Source organism: Crocodylus siamensis, chromosome 1, assembly GCF_052110815.1.
Source record: "Crocodylus siamensis isolate JL-2025a chromosome 1, ASM5211081v1, whole genome shotgun sequence".
NCBI lineage: Eukaryota > Metazoa > Chordata > Crocodylia > Crocodylidae > Crocodylus > Crocodylus siamensis.
This window is the reverse complement of record NC_143395.1, coordinates 56,039,978-56,062,747: the sequence shown is the minus strand read 5'-3', so window position 1 is coordinate 56,062,747 and position 22,770 is coordinate 56,039,978. Positions and strand designations below refer to the sequence as shown.

The 22,770-nt window shown below is 40.7% G+C and overlaps 2 protein-coding genes across 4 annotated transcripts in view; one reads left to right on the top strand and one right to left on the bottom strand.

Annotated features, from left to right (window-relative positions):
* Positions 1 to 11,518, top strand: part of COL9A1 (collagen type IX alpha 1 chain) — a 91,816-nt gene extending 80,298 nt beyond the window's left edge. For both annotated transcript variants that reach the window (XM_090034640.1, XM_090034647.1), the window contains 5 exons: positions 1,068 to 1,214; positions 1,894 to 1,948; positions 5,745 to 5,933; positions 8,599 to 8,676; positions 10,491 to 11,518. In XM_090034640.1, coding sequence (XP_089890766.1) covers positions 1,068 to 1,214; positions 1,894 to 1,948; positions 5,745 to 5,933; positions 8,599 to 8,676; positions 10,491 to 10,675 — 654 coding nt within the window. In that variant the 3' untranslated portion in view covers positions 10,676 to 11,518. The remainder of the gene's footprint in view (positions 1 to 1,067; positions 1,215 to 1,893; positions 1,949 to 5,744; positions 5,934 to 8,598; positions 8,677 to 10,490) is intronic.
* COL19A1 (collagen type XIX alpha 1 chain) overlaps positions 11,248 to 22,770 on the bottom strand; it is a 424,680-nt gene continuing 413,157 nt past the window's right edge. For both annotated transcript variants that reach the window (XM_090034633.1, XM_090034628.1), the window contains exon 50: positions 11,248 to 22,535. In XM_090034633.1, the coding sequence (XP_089890759.1) occupies positions 22,399 to 22,535 (137 nt within the window). In that variant the 3' untranslated portion in view covers positions 11,248 to 22,398. The remainder of the gene's footprint in view (positions 22,536 to 22,770) is intronic.

The window sequence follows — 22,770 nt, the reverse complement described above, 5'->3', positions numbered from 1 at the left end:
TACTTAGCGAGTGAAAAGGACTGTGGTCATTGTCACTGACTGTTTCAATTCTGTCTCTCTGAAAAGTAAGGTATTTGTGTTCATGAAACTACATTTTTAAATTCACTTGGATTACCTGTCTTCAGTGTGTCCTATATTTAATTTGTAGATTCTATGTTTCTGGATGACAAAATAGGACATCTTCGTTTATGGCTTTTCTGATTCTTTTGCTACTTTAAATATTTAAGCTATTCATAGGATTTGTATAAGGCTATTATAAGCAAGTTCCATTTTGCTTCAGGGACTTGCATTGCTTATGCAGTCTCATGGAGGAGACTTGGAATGTAAGGAATAGGTGTAAAGAATATGCTCTTGCTATACGGAGAACCTCCTTTCTCATCAGCTCATTATGAAAAGTGATTGTTTCCCCAGATGAAGATGCTGGGGTCCTCAAAACAGTATGTAGACCTATGTTAAACAAGCCCTACTTTAGACACAAAGAACAAATTCCTGGTGTCTGGATACCATCACTTTCTAAAAATTACTCCTGTTTTTTATTTGCAGTGTGACAACTGTGGGGATCTTTGCACCTAGGATTTATGGAACATAAGAAAGGGGGCTGTGCACCTGCAGATGTAAGCCTGTCTGCCTCAGAAATGGCAGTGTCAGTCCCATGGCACACTCTTTCTGCCTCTGACACTGGAAAGGTTATCTCTTGGTGATCATTGGGACAAAAAGGCATGAGGGCTCTTTGTGTTTCTTATGGATATACGTGGTGCCACTTACTGCTCTGGTCCAACAAGTACAATAGAACACAAATCAGAAAATGGCTTCTTATTTGCTCTGGGTTTTACCATGTTTCTTATCTTGCTTTATTCCTTTTTCAGCTGAAAGCATATTATTTGTTTACAAAAGTAAAGACTCAGAAAGTAGGTGGACAATGGAATTTGAAAGACGTTCCATCTTTCAAAGGAAGCAATGAGAAAGCATGAGTGAACAGGATATAATATGTCCAGTATTGAAGAAGCCAGGTGGATGGCTTATATTGCAAGCATGCAGTCCTGCAAGCTCCTTGTCTTTCATTTTAGGCTGGTAACCCTGGAGAACCTGGTTCTCGGGGGCCTGAAGGAAGTCGTGGATTGCCTGGCATGGAAGGGCCACGTGGATCACCTGGACCTCGTGGTATGCAGGGTGAGCAAGGTGCTCCGGGTCTGCCTGGCAGCCAGGGTCCAGCCGTAAGTGGTAGTTTCATTCTACATGTATTTTTCTCTCTTTCAGCTGTAGTATGGAATGAGAGTTGCGGTGACAGTAGAATGAACCTGGTCTGGTAGGTCAGGAGACATAAGCATGAAGCCCAGATGATTTCAAACATGTTTGCGCGTTCTGAAATAGAGTAAATGCTTAAATATGACAACTACACAATGAAATAATTTCTGACCTGCAAGGCTGGAACCTTTGGTCCTCAGTCTGCAGCTGGTCCTGGAATTACATTGCAAGTGCTAACTTGTATGTGGGGGTAAGTGTGTGAAGCTCCTATACACAGCCCCTGCACTGGTACTCCCATTGATATCAGTGGGAATAGCAACATGTGTAAATTGAAGGACTGGAAGTTCTGTCATCCTTCAGCAAGTCTCCATTGTATCATTTTGTATGATTTTTCTATGGTTTTCATCACTTTCTCATGATGAGGGTAGTAAACACTGGAATAAGTTACTCAGAGAGGTTATGGAATCTCCATCCTTGGAGGTTTTTAAGACTCAGCTAGACAAAGTCTTGGCTGGGATGATCTAGCTGGGGATGGTCCTGCTTTTAGGAGGGGGTTGGACTAAATAACCTCCTGAGTTCCCTTCTAACCATCATTTTCTATGATTTTCTGTTACTGTACATTAAAATCTGTTTAATTTTTTATCACAGGGTAGAGAGCCCACAGATCAGCACATCAAGCAGGTTTGCATGAGAGTCATGCAAGGTAAATAAATCTCTCCTTATGTTAACTTTTCATTGCATTTAAACAAGGGGCACAACACATCAGGTCAGGTTTAACTTACTTGATATATTGGTGTTAGTGTGGCTCTTTTGACATATTCTGAAAAATGTAAGCTTTCACTTTTTAAAAGGCGAAGTTTCTAGGCCTTATAGTTGGAAAGGTAACCTTCCAATATGAAGCAAGTGAAGCCTATACTGTTTTCTTTTTGAGACAACAGAGATCTTAGCAGTGACTCCACTTTCATTCATTCACTCCCAGCCCCTGATGGAGGAGCAGACTTGTTGTTGGCTGTTTTGCATCTTTTCCATCAACCAGGACCTACAAAGCTCAGCAATACTTCAGACACTTTGTCTGCTTGCAGATGTTAAACAAACAAACAAACAAACTTTGTTTTACTGGAAGCAGCAACATGTTACTTCCGTAGTTTCATAGTTGGTAGGGTCGGAAGGGACCTGAGCAGATCATCGAGTCTGACTCCCGGCCATGGCAGGAAAGATTACTGGGGTCAAATGACCCCAGCAAGGTGTACATCTAGCCTCCTCTTAAAGACCCCCAGGGTAGGAGCCAGCACCACTTCACCTGGAAGTTGGTTCCAGATCCTAGCTGCCCTGACAGTGAAGTAGCGCCTCCTGATATCTAGCCTAAATCTACCCTCTGCCAGCTTGTGACCATTATTTCTGGTCACTCCTGGTAGTGCTCGGGGGAACAGGGACTTCCCCAGTGCCTGCTGGTCCTCACTGACTAGTTTGTAAATGGCCACTAGATCCCTCCTCAGCCTTCTCTTGTGGAGGCTGAACAGGTTCAGGTCCCGTAGCCTCTCCTTGTAGGGCCTGCCCTGCTGCCCCTGATCATGCGAGTGGCCCTCCTGTGGACCCTCTCCATGTTGTCCACATACCTCCTGAAGTGTGGCGCCCAGAACTGGACACAGTACTCCAGCTGCGGCCTGACCAGTGCCACATAGAGGGGGAGGATCACCTCCTTGGACCTGCTTGAGATGCATCTGTGGATACATGACAATGTGCAGTTGGCCTTCCTGACTGCCTCCCCATGCTGCCTGCCCATGTTCATCTTGGCATCAGTGATGACTCCAAGATCCTTGTCTGCCTCTGTACTGACAAGAAGGGAGTTCGCCAACCTGTAGGTATGGTGCCGGTTGTTCCTCCCCAGGTGCATCACCTTGCACTTGTTGGTGTTGAATCCCATCCTATTCTCATCCACCCACCTCAGTAACCTGTTTAGGTCTGATTGCAGCCTATTCCTTCCCTCTAGCATGCTCACATTCCCTCACATCTTAGTGACATCAGCAGATTTGAACAGGGTGCTTTTTACCCCCTCATCCAAGTCTTTGATGAAGATGTTGAACAGTGCAGGCCCGAGGACCGAGAGCTGAGGAACCTCACTGCCCACGTCCTTCCAGGTTGAAAATGACCTGTCCACCACCACCCTCTGGGTGCGGCCCTCCAGCCAGTTAGTGACTGATTTGACTGGGTAGGTGTCAACACCACAGTCCCCCAATTTTTAATGAGAACAGGGTGAGAGACAGTGTTGAAGGCCTTCCGAAAGTCCAGGAAGACTATGTCCACTGCTACCCCTGCATCTAAGGATTTTGTGACCTGGTTGTAGAAGACTACCAGGTTGGTCTGACAGGACCTGCCTCTAATGAGCCCGTGTTAGTTGCCCCTGAACATAATCTCCCCTGCTGGCCCCTCATGGACATGTGCCAGAATAATTTTCTCAAAAAACTTGCCCAGGATTGAGGTAAGACTAACTGGCCTATAGTTCCTTGGGTCCTCCTTCCTCCCTTTTTTTGAAGATGGGAACCACACTGCCCCTCTTCCAGTCCTCTGGCACCACACCAGAGCACCACGAGTGCTTGTAAAGCCGTGCCAGGGGTCCTGCAATGACCTCAGCTAATTCCCTCAGCCCTCTGGGGTGGAGATCGTCCGAACCAGCTGATTTGAATACATCCAGTCCCTCCAGAAGTTCCCTAACTAGTTCCTCACTAACCCTTGGCCTAGGTGCGCCTCCCTGGGGTCTGAGGAAAGCCCAGAGGGGGGGTGGCTGCTTTGGTCCCTACTCAGAAAAATGGAGGCAAAGAAATCATTAAATATATTAGCTTTGTCATCTGGTGTGACAACCAGATTTCCTAGCGTGTTCAGCAGGGGCCCCACATTACTTGGAACCTTCTTTGTGCCCCCTATTTAAAAAAGGATTTCTTGTTGTCCTTGATCTGGGAAGCAAGTCCCAGTTCCAGCTCCGCCTTGGCCTTCCTGACTGCCCCCCTGGAGCCCTGAGCAACCGCAGTATAATCCTCCCTGGTGATGGCCCCTCCCTTCCATTGGGTGTATGCCTCCCTTTTAGCTAGGAGACATTCCCGGGTGCTTTTGGTGAGCCATGGGGGCTCTTGTGCCCTCCTGTTCCCTTTGATCCAAGTTGGGATTACTTCCCTTTGGGCTTGGAGGATCGTCTCCTTAAGGAGTGACCACTCTTCTTGGACACCTGGCTCCCCTCCCCTTTAGGACCCCAGTGCTTCCCCGACTATTCTCCTTAGCTCTTTGAAGTCTGCCCTTCCCACTTTTCTTCAGAACAGAAAGATCCATGAGGCTATGACAAACAATTCTACTCAAAATTAGTTTATATATTACACCATAAATGAAAATCTCTTCCCTACTTAAAAGTCCTTTGCAGCTCACTGAAATGCTAAGTACTTTGTACACACAGAGAGAGCTTCTATAATATTATACAATAACAATGTTTTTGTAAAATAAGTGTATTTTGGCTAATATGGTTTGCTACTGTGTTTAAAAATATTATGGTTATTATGTCTTTATTTAAAATGTGGTAATGACCAAGTGCAAATTATAGCAATCAATTGCAAAATGTATATACATGTAGAACTGTAAAGGGCTTTTTATATAGGATTACATGCTGCATCAAAGTAAAAGCCATTGGCAGGTGTTCAAAAATCCTACTTGGATTTGTTCAGGATTCTTTAATAAACATAAGTATGAAGCTTTTCTAATATTGTGGTATTGCATGGGATATATTAAGTTTAAAAATTTATGCTTTCCTGCACGCACAAAAAAGATTTTTCAGTGCCTGCTGTAGAAGATGCCCTTTGGGACATGATGCTGTTGTAATGCTAGAATTTACCAAGATAAAATTGGTCTTTGTGATTTAATTAGAAAATTCTCAGCAAAAGTCACTGTTTTCAAAATTGCCCAACAGGGTATTACTTTTTTTTTTCCATTTCAGATTGGGGATAAAAAACTTTTGCTCTATCTGTTATCAGTGTAAAAGGATCCTTTTAAACAAAGTGATTTCTTGAAAGATAGAAAATGCAGGCTGTTGAAGAGGCTTACGGCACCTGAATATACTTGTAGACATCACACTTAGTGATGGACAAAACGGTTTGGAAAAATCTGAACTATACTCATTATACTTGTTTTGACATTTCCAGATAACGAGACCTTATCAAATGTTTACATGAAACACCCAAACCAGCTGGCTTACAGAGAAGTGCCTGAAGCTTGACCCTTTATCTATGTCCACCACCTAATGATTATATCCTAATTTCGGTTTTCTCTCCTGAGGCTCACCAGATATCTTACCAATTCTTTGCCAGCATTCCTAGTACAGTATTTACTCTGCATCAGCTATGCTTTTCCTTTAATGACAATCAAGTGCAAAATCTGTGGAATTTCTATGAAATCCCCTCTTTTCTTAACTAAGTTAGAATCTGTCTCTTAATTTGTACGTTCCTGTTTGTTTCTTGCAGAACAACTGGCTCAGCTGGCGGCCAGTCTTAGGAGGCCTGAATTTGGTGCTACAGGTCTTCCAGGTAGACCTGGACCACCTGGTGCTCCTGGACCTGCTGGAGAAAATGGCTTCCCAGGACAGCTTGGACCTCGTGGTCTACCAGGTCTCAAAGGACCTCCTGGTGAGATTGGTCGCAAAGGTCCAAAAGGTAAGAGATCTTGTCACTGGATGTCACTGTAAATGCTACCTGCTTCTTTGCTTTCATATTATGTGGAAGCAAATTGTACGTAAGTGAGGCTCAGCACTGCAAGACACTAATTGTATTGAAAAACAAGTTTGGTCTTCTGAGTTTCCCTAGTATTAAAGCTTTCAGAACAATTTTAGGATTAGCATCTGCATTCAAGCCTCTAATTTTCTTGTCATTATACATGCTAAAATAAATAACAACAAGGCTATGCAGTTCTCCTTACCATGCTACTAAGCCTTCAGTTCTGGTTTCCAGTGCTAGCTTCTCTGAGCATTAGAGTGAGAAAGGTCTAGATCCAATAATGGAATGAGGTGCCTACAAATTAGGCACTGTGATGCTTCACATTTAGATGCTTGGCCCCCACAAAGCAGAATTTAAGATTGTGTCTTAGGCACCTGGGTTCCCTACACGGTGCATGCGGAGTTGGGTGCCTCCAAACGGCAATCCAGAACAGTTAGCATGGGCAAATGGAACCACCTAAAGCCAACCAAAAGGAAATGATAAACACAGAGGCACACCTGAAAGCCCTCTACTTTCAGGAGACTGTATTAAGGCTCCTGGGAACCCCCCTCTCCACTTGCAGTAGAACCTTACCAGAGAGGATGCACCTACATGAATTCTTTCAAAGAAATGAGCAGGGTCCCTTTTTTTCTTTAAAAAGTCACAAGAACAGCACTCATTATTTATGTCATAGCATAGTGGTTAAAGTACTTGTCTAGGAAGTAGCCCCTCCTGTGTTAGACAGCCACTGAATAGGGCTTTTTGAATTGCAGTTTTGGATAGTACTTTTTAAAAAGGAATAGCACCTTTTAAAAATGTTCTTCCCTTGCAAAGCCCTCTGAATACTGGAGTATATGTCTTGAGGTTTTAGATGAAAACCGTGATGACATAGGAACAGTATGGAAGGGAAACAAACACCACTTGCAGGTGCTAGAGATTTGCTCCTTTGTGCCATTCTACCTGGACCAAGCTGTTCAGAAAGGTTCCTCTGCATGGAACTGGATGCCAGACTGGTCAGGTGATTCTGCATCAGTCTTACACATGGATTTTGAATAGTCTTAGATATAGTTTGTAACACTTCGAAAATTAAGTCTGAACTGATGAGAGGATGAGAGTTTCACCCTTGATCTTCCTTAACCCAAACCTATAACATCTAATCAACATGCTACACAGGCACTAGACAAAAGCATAGGTTTAGATCTAAAAAGCTTTCAGTTCAAGTTTCTCTGAAGCATAGAAATATTAGCTTTAGATTTAATGAAGAATTTAGGCACCTGCAAATTAGATGCTGCAGTACCTAACTTTAGGTGCAAATTAGATGCTGCCCTGACTGGAATCCAAAACCCAGAAAGAAATGCCTAGGCTCCCTGTGCAGCATTGGATGGGAGCTAGGTACCAGGGATGGCAACTGAAAACAGCTGTATGCTGAAGCAGCTTGACTCAGGACTTTTCGTAGGCACCTCAAGTTATGGGGACTGCTTCTCAGGAGCAGCACTTACTGCTGTTAGCTGGCTAGCCTATAGCCATTCTCTGGTGGACCCTCCTGCAAAGGAGAGTGAGCCCTGAATTCTGGCTTCTGTGACTGGCTATGCATTTTTGCAATAAAGAGACATTGAATAATAGGCATAAACAACATTGGAACTTGGGGCCAGAGCTTCCTCCGTCCCAGGCTAGAGGTCGCCTCACTGAACCTAGAGAATCAGGCTCTTTCTTGCTTACTGTCCTCTAGTCCAATCATTCTGGCACTTAGGGCTGTGAAATGGCTAAGCGTCAACAGTGAGGGGTGGTGGAGGGTGCCCTCAGTGTAGTCCAGCCCAAATCCTTTGAATCCCCTCGCAGCAGAAACTCCTAACTTGGGGCTGCAGAGAATAGTATAAATATTGCTTCACTTGAGGCAGGATTCCAGGTACAGTCCATTCTTCTGCACACACTATTGGCTGCCCTATGCATTCCCCCTGCTTAGGAGGGAATGCTATTAATTTTGACCAGAAGGTGCTTAACCTCTCCAGTCAAAGTAGGGGAGGTATGGGATGCCTGACTTGGTTTCTTGAATTTCACTTACGGGCATGTAAGCCTAAATTTTAGATGAGCCAATGCACAACATTGCTGCAACCGGGTGCCTTTTGAAATCTTAGCTCAAGGGCTTAGATTACTTAGTACCCCTCAGGATCTGACCACCATGTGTAAATATTGAGGTGTTGAAAACAAGGGTAGGAAAGTAGCTGCATATGTGCAGGAAAAGCTGTGTGGCTTCCCTGCAGCTTTAATGACTGGAATTGTAGAAGCACGTTGATATCTATTTGATGGATAGAGCAAATGAGAATGTTCAGTCTGTGTCTAACTGTAGTAAGATAGCAAGGTAAGGCGCACCTTAGAAATGGTAACAATAGTACATGCTGCTGATTTTGGCTAGTTTTTCTGGGTTTCAAATGTGAAAACAGCATTTAACTGCAGTCATGGAGAAAAGAAATTCTGGGGAAAAGATATTCTTGCAGAAATGCAAGTTGGGCCAGGCAGTCAGAGGTGCCTCGAAGGCCAGCTTGGTTGGCTGAGTTGTGTTAAACTCTTGAGGCAGAAATCTCTTCTTTGCGTAAACTGTAAATATTGTATCACTGGTTTATCACAGGTGATGCTGGTGAAAAGGGGGACAGAGGATTTCCTGGCAGAGGACCCAAAGGCTTACCTGGAACAACAGGCCTTCCAGGTAAATATACTGGGTAGGAGGAAAAGTAGAGGAAAAACAAAAATGTAGCAAAATTAATTAATTGATGTTTTGGTCTCTTTGAAAAACTGGAAGTACAAGTGTTTATTAAGAGAAGAGGCAGGTTTCCTCATGTCTTCATTGTAGATAAATAGCTACATAATCATATTGTAGAATGTCAGTTTCATTGTAGATACAAATGTAGATCTGCAATTTCATTGTAGATAAATAGCTACATAAGCCAGAATGATGACTATTTTATGAAAAAAAGAAATAAGCCTGCTACCATTGATATCAATTAAGACCTCCTGTGCAGTCAAAGGCACAATGTGATCTTATGCACAATCCACACAATTGCACCTCCTGCCAAGCCACAAGGGTGTGGGATCCAGCATAAGAGCCTATCATGACCTACTGCTGGTACCAGGGGAACCTGGGATTTCCATCCTAGGCTTCCTTTGCCCTGGCAATTAGCAAGCTTCTGCAGCTGCGAGTCTTGCAGCTGGGGCTCCCTGCAGCTGAAAGAGCACAGCAGCTGCAGTTTTCTGCCCGTGGGGGCACAGGCTACATATTCAAATTAAAGTTGGATAGAAACAACATTTTCCAGCAATAATTTTATAGCTGGCTGGCCCTTTTTAAGACACCATAGTTAATTTGCATGTGTAGCCAATCTAAATTAATTGTGCAGTTAACCAGTAAGCAGGTAATTGTGCAATAGATATAACATGTAGAGGGGGGCCTAACAAGTGTCTGCAAATAAAAAATATTGAAATATGCAATTTCCGGAATGAAAACTACAAAAACACAACTCTTGTCCTAGTCGGCAGAAGCAGCATTCAAAGCCTCCATTCTTAATTTAGGATTTCAAAGTGTAGATTGTCTTTACTCTCTGATAGTGAATTGCCATGTTATGCTACAGAGTATCAGAAACAAGCTTCTTGCTCATAAATGCAACATAATTGGCCAAAAGTGGCAAAAAGAAGAGAAATCAGGCCATGCCAGAGCCAGTGCTCAGGGCCAGTCTGGTGGGATACTGCATGCAGTGTGCCCCCCATGTGGGCCCCCTGTGCCATGTGGCAGTACCTGTGGTACCAGGTCCAGCCCATGCACCACGCACTGGCCCTGCACCAGCCCTGTTCATGGCTGTGCATGGCATGCATGCGTGGCCCGGAACATAATCTAGACCAGCCCTGGAACCAGTGTTCAGGGCCTGTTCTGCCGGGCACTGCATACAGTGCTTTCTCGGGGTCATATGTAGCACCTGAGGTGCTTGGCTCAGCCCATGTGGCACCTGTGGTGCAAGCACTGGGGCAGAGGAGTCCAAGGCTGGCATAGGGAGTGCACTGCATTCAGCACCCTGCCAAACTGGCCCTGCGTACTGACTGTAGTGCAGCCTGATCCAGCCCACAAACTGACTCTGAGATCCTCATCCAGTCCATAGAGCCAGGTGAGTTTGAGATCCCTGGGCTAGCACACCAGCAGTTTCTGCAGCCAGCCTCACACAAAGAAGAGATGTGGTCAGAGTCAGGTCTGGCTGCCATTGAGTCCCTGCCCTAAGTGACTAGGTACCAATTTATAGCTGGGTCAGCTAGGGATACCCTTTAGCACAAGTCCAGAGTTGGGCTTGACCTTGCATCTCCAGAGCTATTGCAAGACACTGTCACCGCTCTGCCACTACACCCATTCTCTGCTTCTGTGGAACTCATTGAGAGACAGTAAACATGGAACCTCACAAAACTACTTCACAGTCACTTTGAAGAAGGGAGTTTTCTATGCTGTATGCTGCTGCATGTTAATGTGTATGTTCACTCTTGCAGGTGAACCAGGCAAACCCAGCTACGGTAGGGAAGGACGTGATGGGCTACGAGGCCCACCAGGTATAGCTGGTCAGCCTGGAGTTCCTGGTCCTCCAGGTCCTCCTGGTCCTCCAGGATATTGTGAGCCATCATCTTGCACAGTGCAGGCTGGACAGAGAGCTGGTAAGAATGTGAAAGGGCCATGAAAGTGCAACGCAAGTACCGGGAAATGTTAGCATCAGTTTACTACCTGCACATACAGCTGACACAGAGGAGAAACATACCAAACAAGGAAAACTTCATCAACCAAGGCTTCAATAGGAAAAAACTTTAACACATTGTTGTACCATCTTTCAAATGTTTGTTGGCAATACGATTTGGAACAGTGGTGCTTTCAAAACTGCATAGGCAAGGCCTTTGGGCTTTGTCTTTGCCCTAGGGATACAAGGCAGTTTTCAAATAAATTGTTTTAAAAATAAAGGCATTTTTCAGTCATACCCCTGCCATGATAATGTTCAGTGATATACTGGGTTTTAGGGCCCTGACTAAATAAAAAAGAAGGAATGTTTTTCTTACCTCATTTCTAGCTATAACTCCTTTGGGTTATCTATGGAATTTATTTTCCAAATATGCCAACTTAACTGATCACATCACCTTGTCTACATTCATTCTACCTGGTGTTTGTTTCTTTTTCTCTACAAATTACTGTGATTTCAACAGTCATGGCTGCCAAGCCACACTGAATACCTTTTATGCTGTAAATCTTTGTAAATGTGTGATCATTATGAAGAAGTCATGTAGAATAATCTATGCATAATGCCAGCTTTTAGTTTCTGCTCCAGTTTGTGTTGAATCCCTAATTTTGTTTGAAGCCTGTTCCATCTTGGGTCCTTCTGGGTAAAATCTAAGAAGGCAAGAAGCCACTGGTAAAGGAATTTTAATTCCCAGAAATAAATACATTTTATAGCTCGATTATTTATTTTAAAGATCTAAAATGACATCGCTGGTTGTACAAAAGGAAAAAATAAATAATGTTTCTTAACCCCTTGCATGTTTTTGAATGAATGATCATATATGGTACAGTAAAAAATAGCTCAGTTAGAAAAGCCCCATTAGATATGTCCAGATTCTACCTTATCTATTGCAACTTCATTTTTAAAGAAATATGTGCAATGCAGATATTTTTGTTTCTTGCTGTGTAAATTAAAGTATTGGTGTTTTGGAATATCTTACTTCCTTAAAGTGTCCTCTCTCTCTGAAAGAACAAAATAAAACTATCCTGATTTTATGATTTTTTTCCCCATGTTACCCTTAGTTCCCCAAATAGTTCTAAAATATTTATGGCAACTGTCCAAGATGCTTATTATTTTCTTAGAGTCCCTTAATTTTTTTTGATTATGTTCAAATCCCTTAATATTTTTGTGACAGCAAATTGAAAAATGTAAAAGAATAATTCCAGCAGTGGAGTTACAAATTTTGCCCTGAAAATATATAGCAATTCTAAAATAAAATACACTTAGCAGCTACACAGTGAATCTAAACATTTCTGAATAATGTCTCTGATGGGCAATAATGAATTGAGTTCCTATCAGGTCTTTTTATAACCAGGAATCTCTCCCCCAGGGGACAGTTTCCAACATAAACAAAAGATGACAGTATCAGATCCAGCAAAACACTGAAACATGCTTAACTGTAAATATACTGACAACCCGAGATCATCACTGTAGTGTTACAATAGGGGAATGAAAGGTGGAGATGGTCTTTAGTTTTTGCAGCAGTTGCAGTAAATCTCAACATCACATGGTGGTATGGCCATTATGAAACACACCTGTTAGGAATGAATGACATCAAATACACCAACTATGAACTATGGGTTCATAGTGCCAAACAGGTCTCCAGCCTGCAGTGAAGATGGGTATAGGGGAGTATCCAGTTCATAAAAGCACTTATGGGCAGGGACAGCTGTAGCCCTGTAAAGTGAAACATTTAAACTGGGCCAGGATAAGTAATCTGTGCAGGTATGAACATAAAATACAGAAGGCTGGAATGACTTTTCCCAGCAAATTCTGAAATACGGAGTAGGATAGCTTATATTTAAAAGACACTAGGATATTAAAGAAGTAAGATTGAATTGTGAAATTGCAAGCTTCAAAGCAGCCAGTGTGCACCTCTGTTTCTTCTTCACACTGGGCCTACACATTGGCCTACTTATACATGTATACACTTTTGCCTTCCATTTTCCTTCCTTTTCTAAAGTCCCCTCTCATGGTCATCCTGTGGCAACAGTTTCCTTGAGAACAGTAGGAGATGGCAGATGCTTTTAAATAGGCAAATTCTTTGCGTTTCTTATGTAAATGTTATTCTTCAGGCTCTGCTGAAACAAAACTTACAGTTATGAAGCATTTTGAGAATAAATTAATCCTAATTAGAAAAAAAATCCATCACCTGCTACGTTAGGTGTATTCAAAGTTTACTTCTCTACTACTTTTTTGTGCAGTCAGAAAGTGTCTGAACAGATCACTTGGGAAAATAAGTTTTGCTATTAAAGGGGTCTTTTAAAAAGTTGACAGATATTTTCTCTTGTACAATTTCAAAAGGATTCGTCAGTATTCAGAATGAGTATTGCAACTCTGGAGAGCGTACACTGCTTTTGTGATACATTAGAAGGAAGCTGAACCCATGTCTTATGCGCAATCCTCAACTATGGTGCCTTTGTAAAGAGAAGCTTGAGGGAAGACATAATAAGGGTTTACAAAATACTGAATGGTGAAGAGAAGGTAAATAGGGATTTATTTTTTACTCTGTCCCAGTACAAGAACTGTTGGGGAGGGGGGTCACAACATGAAACTAGTAGGTAGTAAATTTAAAACTAAAAAGGAAGTTCTTTTTAACACAGTGTGTAATTCAAGTGTGGAACTCATTGCCACCAGATGTTGTGGAAACTGACAGTTTAGCCAGATTCAAAAAGGGAACAGACAAATTCTTGAAGGAAAGGGGCATCAGTAACTACTGAGCCCAGAAGTTACGTCACTGTGTGACGTAGGAGACTGGGCAAGAGGGACGCGAATGGTCCAACCCAGGTAAATGGCATTTCTTGTTCTTATGATATTTATTGTGTGTATGATGTTGTATTGAGTGGATCCAGCATCAGGTTTGAGGCACTCCATGTACACTTACAGTTTAGAGACAGTTCATTCCCAAACCAGTTTGTTCCCACCTTACCAGAACTTCTACTCTTAATGGGTAAGCCAGACAAGAGGTGGAAGGAGGAGATGGCATATAGAGGGTGAAATTATTTCCCAGTGGCCTACAGCAGAGCCAAGGATAGAATAGTTTTCTATACCATGCCCTTATACCAGACTATTGCTCATTTAGAGGCAGCCCACAGGCGGCTTCCAGAATCTCCCCGGGCTGCCTGTTCCTCCCACTCCTTTCTCTGGAGCAGGAAGCTGTGGGTGAGTGCACGGCTATGCAAGGAGAGAGGGGAGATTCAGGCCCATGTGTGGAGGAAATTGCACCTGTTGGGTGCAGCCGGGGGGGGGGAATCATGCTCAAAATTATGTTGTAGAGGAAAACATAATTTAAAAATAGAGCACCATCCTGTGATATGTACCTTCATTTTCCTCTAGTTGCTCAGCACCTTAAAGAACGTGGACCTTACAGACTCAAACAGCACTGAGGCTAAATTGTAGCTTCACCAACAAACTTTTATTTGGACTCTATTGGCAGAATAAAATGTGAAAATTTACAGGAAAAAAAGCGAACAGAATGATTCCCCCCTCAAAATATATAACCATAAGAAATCAGTGGAAGAAAAAAAAAGAATCAAATGCTCTTCAGCTGCTTTTAAAAACTTCAGGCTTAAAATGCTGAAAACTTTCACAATCGAAGTGAACAATGTAGGTTATAAAACATAAATCACGTTAAAACCATCATTATTACAACAAAGATATTTGATATTAGCATTTAGGTTCAAGTCAGTGCAACATTCAAGTGGACAGCCTATGGTGATGCCACCACATTTCTGTTTTGGACCTAAGTTATAAACAAACTTCTAGCTCAAACACAGTAAAACAAAGACCAAACTCTGCTAATGCATATGGGACTTGCACTGAGGACTTAGCAGTCAAGATATACTTTGCTCACAGTTGTATGTAAGCTATGCATACACGTATGCAAAATGTATCTCTCCTTATTCAGGAATAGAAAAATATTCTGACTTAAAATTGTTAGGAGGCTGGTATGCACTTGGTTTTAGCAATAATACGTTATTCTGTCAAAGATCTGGCAGGTTAAAGGGATTTATTATTAATTTAAAAGAAAGGCAGTTCACATATTAAAAAAAGCCAAACCCCAAATGTGATCACAAACGGACAATAAAATGAAAACATTATAAAACCAAGGAAGAAAGAGGGAAAACAAAGAACAGAAGTGAACAAAAAGGAGTTCATAGAATCTTGACAGGAGCTGATTTTAAGAAGCAGCGACCTTACCTGTCTCTGACTTCCACTCTAAACTGACAGAATCGTGTGAGGTAAGACATGTAGAAATCCCTCACTAACCTGGAGCATGACTGCTTTATTACTAGCACCCTATTAATTTGTTTGATCTAACTGCATAAGAAATAGGTCTGAAATGGTGGCAAATTCTTTCTTCATTTGACAGACAAACTTAATGCTTTCTTATGACTAATCAATTCAGGATAAAATCTGATTAAATTAACATTTCTAGCCTGAGGTGATGCTCATTAGGCTGTTAGCCCAGGGACTACTGCAGGGTAATGACAATTTCTAAAAGATACTCATTTTGAACAGGCACCCCATTACTGCCATTTAGCAGTGTCTTACTTCGGTAGTGGTTTATGCCTGGTTCCATCAGTTGGCTGTTTCCAGTGCAGCTTTTATATTTTACAAGTAGTTCATGCACCTAAGATGGCAGAGGGCAAAAGGACAGAATTTGTCTGTCTTTCACCAACCTGTCCCTCCCTCCTAAAAAAAGAGGCAAGAAACAATAGATGAAGCAAAGTATTTTCCCAGGGAAAAAAGACAGCAAGGAAGAGACTCTGCCTTTGCTTCAGAGACAACATGATAGATTTCCTCTAACAGCAACTAGCAGTTACGCTCCATGATACTAGTACATATTGTGCTTGTAAAAATATGCTTTCAATTGCTGGAGTAATTGGATGAAACATGTTTGCTTGACCTAATGACTGGATAGATCGTGGAGATGATGGATGCATTGATGTTGATGTTATTAATTATCCTTGTGTTACTTACCTTCTTTTAGTTATTGCTTAAAATGAGCAGGACTTTGGGCAGAACCCCGTTTCACCTAGTGGATAACCACCATGCAGCTTGTGATTAGCTCCAAGTTATCCAACTATTGTGTAGAATTCATTCTAGCACCCCTTTGCACATGTAAGGAATAGGGAGATGGTTGTATGTCTCAGGAGTGTGATGCTATTCCTATGTCGAGGATGGGGCTTGTCATGCTCCTACATAATAGTTGGGTAACCTCAACTTATTTGAGGTTGAAGCTTTATTTGGTAGTGCACTAGGTGAAACAGGATTCTACCTTTTCTCTCTGTTAAAATCAGCAGTGAGAAGGAGAAAGATGTTGGGTGCTTACAGACATGGGGGGGGAAAGGGGGGGGGAGGGTGCTTTATTTTCAGCTTGATGCACCAAGCACACTGCATGCCCAGAAGAGAAATTGCATCAGTTTGACCTGGCTTGCCCAGCATCTGTACAGCTTGTGCTTCAGTAGGGCTTGTTGACACTTTTATCTAATAGCTGATTGAATCTATTGACTGTGTTAGTTTAGCTCAACTCTTACCAACAGGAAGGCCCTTTTTCTTTTCATTGAGTTGGTCAGTATTTTTCAAATCTTCAATTTTCTTTCTATTTATAGGATGAAGGCATCCTTTTCACTACATGTGCTCTTTTGTGAGTGCCTTAGATAATATATAACATGAGCTTGCTGGAGTCAGTTGCTAACAATTTTTTTGAGAAAAAAATTAAAAAGAAATCAATAAGGGTCAGATTTTCTATCCTGTGCACTTTCAAACACTGCCAAGCTTTACAGTCTTTTTTCCAATTTGGGAAAATTATACAACAATGTAAATACCTAAAGTTAGGCACTGACATGAATCTGTTTTTAGGCTACCAAAACAATACCTTGATTCTCAGATGGAGCAAATACTTTCCTGCAGCTTCAATTAAAGTGAATAGATCCTCGGAAAATCAGTATGCAATACTGAGACATTGAAATACTGACTGCTGACATCCTGACTCCAATGATGAAAACTAGCCACCTTTCTGCTCACCTTTGACCTCAGCATTGAAAATGCTGGCCGCTAGGAATAGCAAAATGCTTTGCATTTATTTGTGGCTGCTAACCTGATGTATTCACTTTCATGTGGACGAAGGTGGTGCAGAACATTCCCCTTGCCCTTTGATTGCATTAAAATGATATTAATAGCATTGCAAGGTAGTGGCATATCAGATTTTCTAATCCACTTAACAGGTGCACTGAAATGAACCAAAATATTACAAATGAAAAAATTAACAAGAAAAGAGTTATAGCATTTATCAGTGTGAATGTGCTGTGATGAATTCAATGACAGCTAAATGCTATTTGAATATTAGATTTAAAGATAAAATAGCGTGGGCCATCAAAAACCCTTCAAATATGTGAACTGAAGACGAAATTCAGTAAATACTTCAATGCATTCACTTTCATAAAACAACAGACTTTCAGATTCAAAATATCAAGGAAAACATTTATAGATTACATTCTGTATACCCATAAGCTTATTTTGGTCTAGTAATATGAACATATTTGTAGCAAACCAAATGTATACACGCTTTCTTAAATCATTTTGAAACTTGAATTTTCCATGTAAAAACTTTCTTGATGAGTGGTAGGTCTTCTTGAGTGATGCCAAATACTGCAGATGGAGGCAGATTTAAAAATAACAGGTCATCTGTCACACTGCAGAGGTTAATTTACACTACTTGGCACACTCAGTATATAACAATATCTGGTAAAAATGTAATTGTCAACTTTTGTCTTGCTTCCTGAGACACTTTTAAAGTTTGAATAACAACGGTATTATATCATAGCAATCATTTTTATTAAATTGGACAATGCAAGAAACTTTGCTGGCTTGCATATGTTTGGGGAAAAAAGCAGGTGTATGCATATATAAAGCACTCACTTCATATTTTTTCATACAACTTTTATATAGCAGACAACATTTACAATGATAATAAAAAGGGGGAAAAAAAATCAGATGATCAACACAGGCTGACCTGAAAAGTAATCTCTCACCATTGTGACGGTCAGAAGTGCTAAGGGATTTTAAGAAACGCTTATCAATGAGATAAAAAGCTACTTATCATGTAGTCTTACCTATCAGGTAAATATATTATCTTGCATTTGTCAGTCATACATATGATCATCAAATGTACAGAGAATGTTTATAAAAAGAGAAATCACCCCTAACAGTATGCTATGAAAACATAATGCTTATTTTACTGCTGAAACCAAGTACAGGTTATTTATACAAAAATATCAAAGCATTAAAATGTTAATGTAAAATAATATAAGTAGAATGTACTGCTACCTGATTTTACAAAGCATACTACTCTAATGTTTAGTCATTAATTCAACAGAATTTGCTGCTCCATTAAAGACACAAACTGGATAAAATTGATGTCTGAAAGTGACGTGTTTTACTATAGATTCCCTTGCATTTGATGAATATACAAAATACACACACACACACACACACACACACACAAATTAAGTCACTAAGTCATATAACCTGAAAATATACATGAAAAACAGTATTTTCTCAAACAGTGCTCTCTAAAAATAAACTGTAAATTGTAGAAAATTATATTAGACCCAAAGCCAAAAGTGAAAAATGTAGCACAAGACTGAATAGGTCAATACTGCGCTGTTCCTGCCCTGAATGGTTAAAATTCTGTCTCTATATTATTACTCACACTAACGTGTTCTGAACACCATCGTGTGGACAAAAGGAGGTATATCACAGGCTCTGAATAGCTCTGAAAGGCTTCGGCATAAAATCAGCCACAGCAGCTTTATTACTTTCCCCAAAACTAAGTTCTATATGCAGCTTAAGAAAATTCCAAAGATATCTTAGTAATGGTGTCAGTGTAGAATTTAAAATATATGTTAATAAATGGTGACAAGAAATAGAAGAAACTCATGCTGGTACAGGCTAAATATTCTGAAACTTAGCTAGTACAGTTTAAAGGGCCTTTTTTCTTACATTATTGATATATTTAACCTCTACATTTTGTTACAGCTAAATATTCCCAACTCAGAAAAAAATACTTTGTGGCAGTGCAAAGATAATCTCTTGCATTTAATTTTTGTAATATTTTACTATAGTACACCTTATGAGCCAAACATATACATGAATTGGTGTAGAAAATAAAATATTCAGAACTGCAAATATTCTAAAAATAAAACCTGAAAAATCAGAAGCATGTTGTAGGCCATATTCTGCTCTAAGTTTTACCAATGCAAATCTGGAGTAACTCAATATAAAATAAAAATGAATCCAGAATGACTCCATTCAACCCAAATACAAAATATGGCTCAGCATCTTCAAAATGGTACAAAGATACCTAATATAACTAAAATACTCGCTTTCTCGCATGAGAAAATTAAGTTGGGTTTATAACAAAATGAAAAAATCATTCATTAAGGACAACATGACATAAATTAATCATTACCAACAAAGTCACGTGTAGATAGCTTCTAAATGTTCAAATAAAAAAATTTAGAACTCTAGTCAAAAAGAAGAAAAAGGCATTTGTAGGAAATGTGTATGAAAAATAATCTTCTTAAAATATATAAAACGCTCTAATTTCCAACAAATTCAAGTAAATTAAGTTAGAAACTCATGCTACATTAAGTTATAAGATTTCAGAGGTGCAGTTCAGTTAGCTAAAAGCCCAAAATATACACATAACACCAAGTAAGACATACAGCTAGGGCATTTCTAGAAAGGAAACAATCACATGAATATTTTAACCCTGTCATTTTGTTAAAAGACCATGCCCTTTTTGGTATCATTACAGGAAATGAAGTTCAAGACTAATTTTATCAAAAATATTTAAAATATTTAAAATAAGATTTGGAATCACAAGAGAAGTAAAAATAAGTCAACTTAAAAAAATACTCATGCCTGGCCAGCAGTTTGTTAATTAAACAGAAAGCAAACAGGATAATTTCCTCTGGGGGTTCTTCACTGGCTTCAGTGGTCTCATGACAGTAGAGAATCTGGCCCATAAGGTCTTGGGTGCATTTTGACAAATAAATACCCCATTTCAAAATCTGCCTCAAATCAAGATATTCTTACTAGGAATTCTATTCCAACCGAATCCAGATTTATTGTAGATTCCCTGAAGGCTTCCACCATTCACTGTACTTAATGCCCATATTTTATTCAAAAGTAAAAAATAAATATTTTTCTTGATGGCTCTTCCAGAGTTGGAAACTCCCAAGTTCTGACAAGAGTCCCCTGATAGTTGCAGATCAAGACATTTCATCTAAAAGCTCAATTTGTATTTTACATCAGTAGTTTTCAACCTCTGGTCTGTGTATCCCTGCAGGTCCACAGACTGTCTAAGGGATCCACGAAAGATGACTATGATCAATCAAAAGTATGTGAATACCCATATTTACAATTCAAAGGGGTGCACACCTCCTCAAAATTTCCAAAGGGTTCCGTATCTCTGTATGAAATTTTTTTAGCGGGCTGCAAATGAAAAAAAAGGCTGAAAACCACTGCTTTACGTGTCTAAGATCATAGATAATCATGCTGATGGGAAAGATCACTTTGATGGTATTTTCCATCATTTTAGGGCTCTACATCAGAGCTATCTGTGCCTTGCTAACAGCAATTTCAGTTGCCAAAACATGATAGCTTCAGCTTCTTGTAACCTTGTATCTGTCTTTGGAATGACTGAGGCTGGGGTTCAGATGATCATCTGTTTCACATAAACAAAAGTGTACCTTAGGCCAAAAAACCCAATCAACAAGAAACAACTCATACAATAAGTTTCTTTTCTTCATTAATCCTGCATGGCTACTTTTCTATTCACTGATGAACCTTTGCTAAATTGTCCGCTTCCTAAAACTGCTGGAGTTGCAGCACCTTATTCCAGGTTGTCATTTAGTGAAAATGTCTACCGTGGTGAGATTCACATAGGATTTGCATTCTGGATAATTATGTCCCATGTCCTTTACCTTTCCAAACTGAGGTTTCTAAGCCTCTCTTTCCATCTGGTTAATCCTTCTGGTAGTCACTAGTGCCTGTGAACTTTGCATTCTAATCTTCCCCTGTTCATAAAACCTTTTCTGACATATACTGTTAAAATGTGAAAATGTCATCAAGGAAATAAGATCTATGAATGTATCTGTACCTGATTATAAAGCTTGCCTCATTGACTCCATTGTTGTCTAAAATGGAACTAGATTCTAAAGCAAAAGGCCTTTCCTTCACTAGTAGGCACAACGCCTGTCTATTGAATTAGTGTTAGTGTTGAGAACCAGAAAACCACCAGTACATGATTATAGCTGTGGTTGAATAGAGTTTCCAGCTGGGAATAACAACACCAGAGTCAGAAGACTGGCCATCTCAGATTTATACACCTAGGGCGCATCCCGAGATACAGGGCCATGTGCTTGCAGTAACAAAAATAGCAGGGGAACAAATCTGTGCCGCTACTTTTTGCCACTGCACACCCCCCCTGCATGTGTGCTTTGGTGTGGAGCAAAATGCTCCACTTTAGGCAAACTGCCCTTTCCCCAGCTCTCCTGGCTCCCAGCATGCTGGAGACGTCGAGGCAGAACTAAAGGAGGGGAGATGCTCTGGCCAGCAGCCACAGCGTCTTCCTGGAGGACCAAACCTTTGTGTCAGCTGGTGCATGCTCCTGTGGTGTGGTGCTGCACTGCTTTTCTTCGTGGCATTTTTTTTCCTACTGGGATTTCCCAGTAGCAAATTCTGCCCCTGTACTGCAAATCTGCAGCATGGGCACATATTAACATGCCCAGTGTGTGGTTTGTGGTGCCACAAAGAGGTTTGCAGTGCCACAAACCTCACATGCCTGCATGTCTGGATCGGGTCTTAGGGGTAACTGAATGTGCCAGTCCTGAGCTGGATTAACGTTCATTTAATCATACAAAAGACTTCTAGTAGCCACACATGGTGAATATCCAGACAGTCTAAAACCAGCAAAATACTGCATGACAGAGAGGAGATCATAAGAAAATCATTATCTCCACACTTTGCTGTCAAGGAAGTGCTTCAAGTGACCTTGAGTAAACTTGTTTAAGTATAAGCATAGTTCAGCAGGGTATGGAAACCTGTACTGTTACTTTCCAAAAGAATGGGTAACATTTCATATGAACAGAGTTCTCTAGAAGTCCATCTAAGAGCCTAAACTTCAGGATTAATCTGAATTAAAAAACTTTAGGAAAACTGTAGTTTTACTCTACTTCATCATCATAAATAACAAGGTGAATAAAACCACTTAACAAGATTGTAAAATTCCTGCTGTTTTAAGATCAGCAAGCTCTAAGAAAATAACTTTCTGTGGAAGAGAAAAGCTCAAAAGAACTACGTAGGCCTACTGTCTTCCCTAAGCCAAAAAAAAATTAAAAACCAAACACATGGAATGAACTCAGGAAAATAAATCTCATCATTTCTCATCATAACTCTGATATTGAAATTAATGTAGTAAAAGGCTTGATGTAAGTGCTCTATAAAATGTCTATGAACTATACAGAATAAATTGACAGAAATACAACAAGTATCATGAAGGTTAAATTGATTCATAAAGAGAAATACGGTAGAAACATGAACCTAAACGTCTCTGAATGAGGTGTTTATTTCCTACTGGCACGTGGTCGAGCCTGAGATACGTGGTAGAAACAATCTGCTGGGCTGCACCTTCCGACAGGCCCCGGAGGCCCCTGTGGACCTGGAACTCCAGGAAGTCCTGGTGGGCCTGACAGATTGATGGCTGATAAAATAAAGATAGTAATTAGCACTGGTAATACCCCTGTGCAGATGGTGAACAGCAACACGTCACCAAAAGCCTGCTCCTTCACACCAGCTAAACAGCAAGAGGCAGCAGTGCTCGGTCTGACCTCAGATTGAGGGCTGAGCTCTAACCTCTGCAAACTGGGAATTACTCAGTGGAAGACCATAGAGTCATCCCGGTGGAAAAGCGGAGAGAGAGAATCAGGTGCACAGTG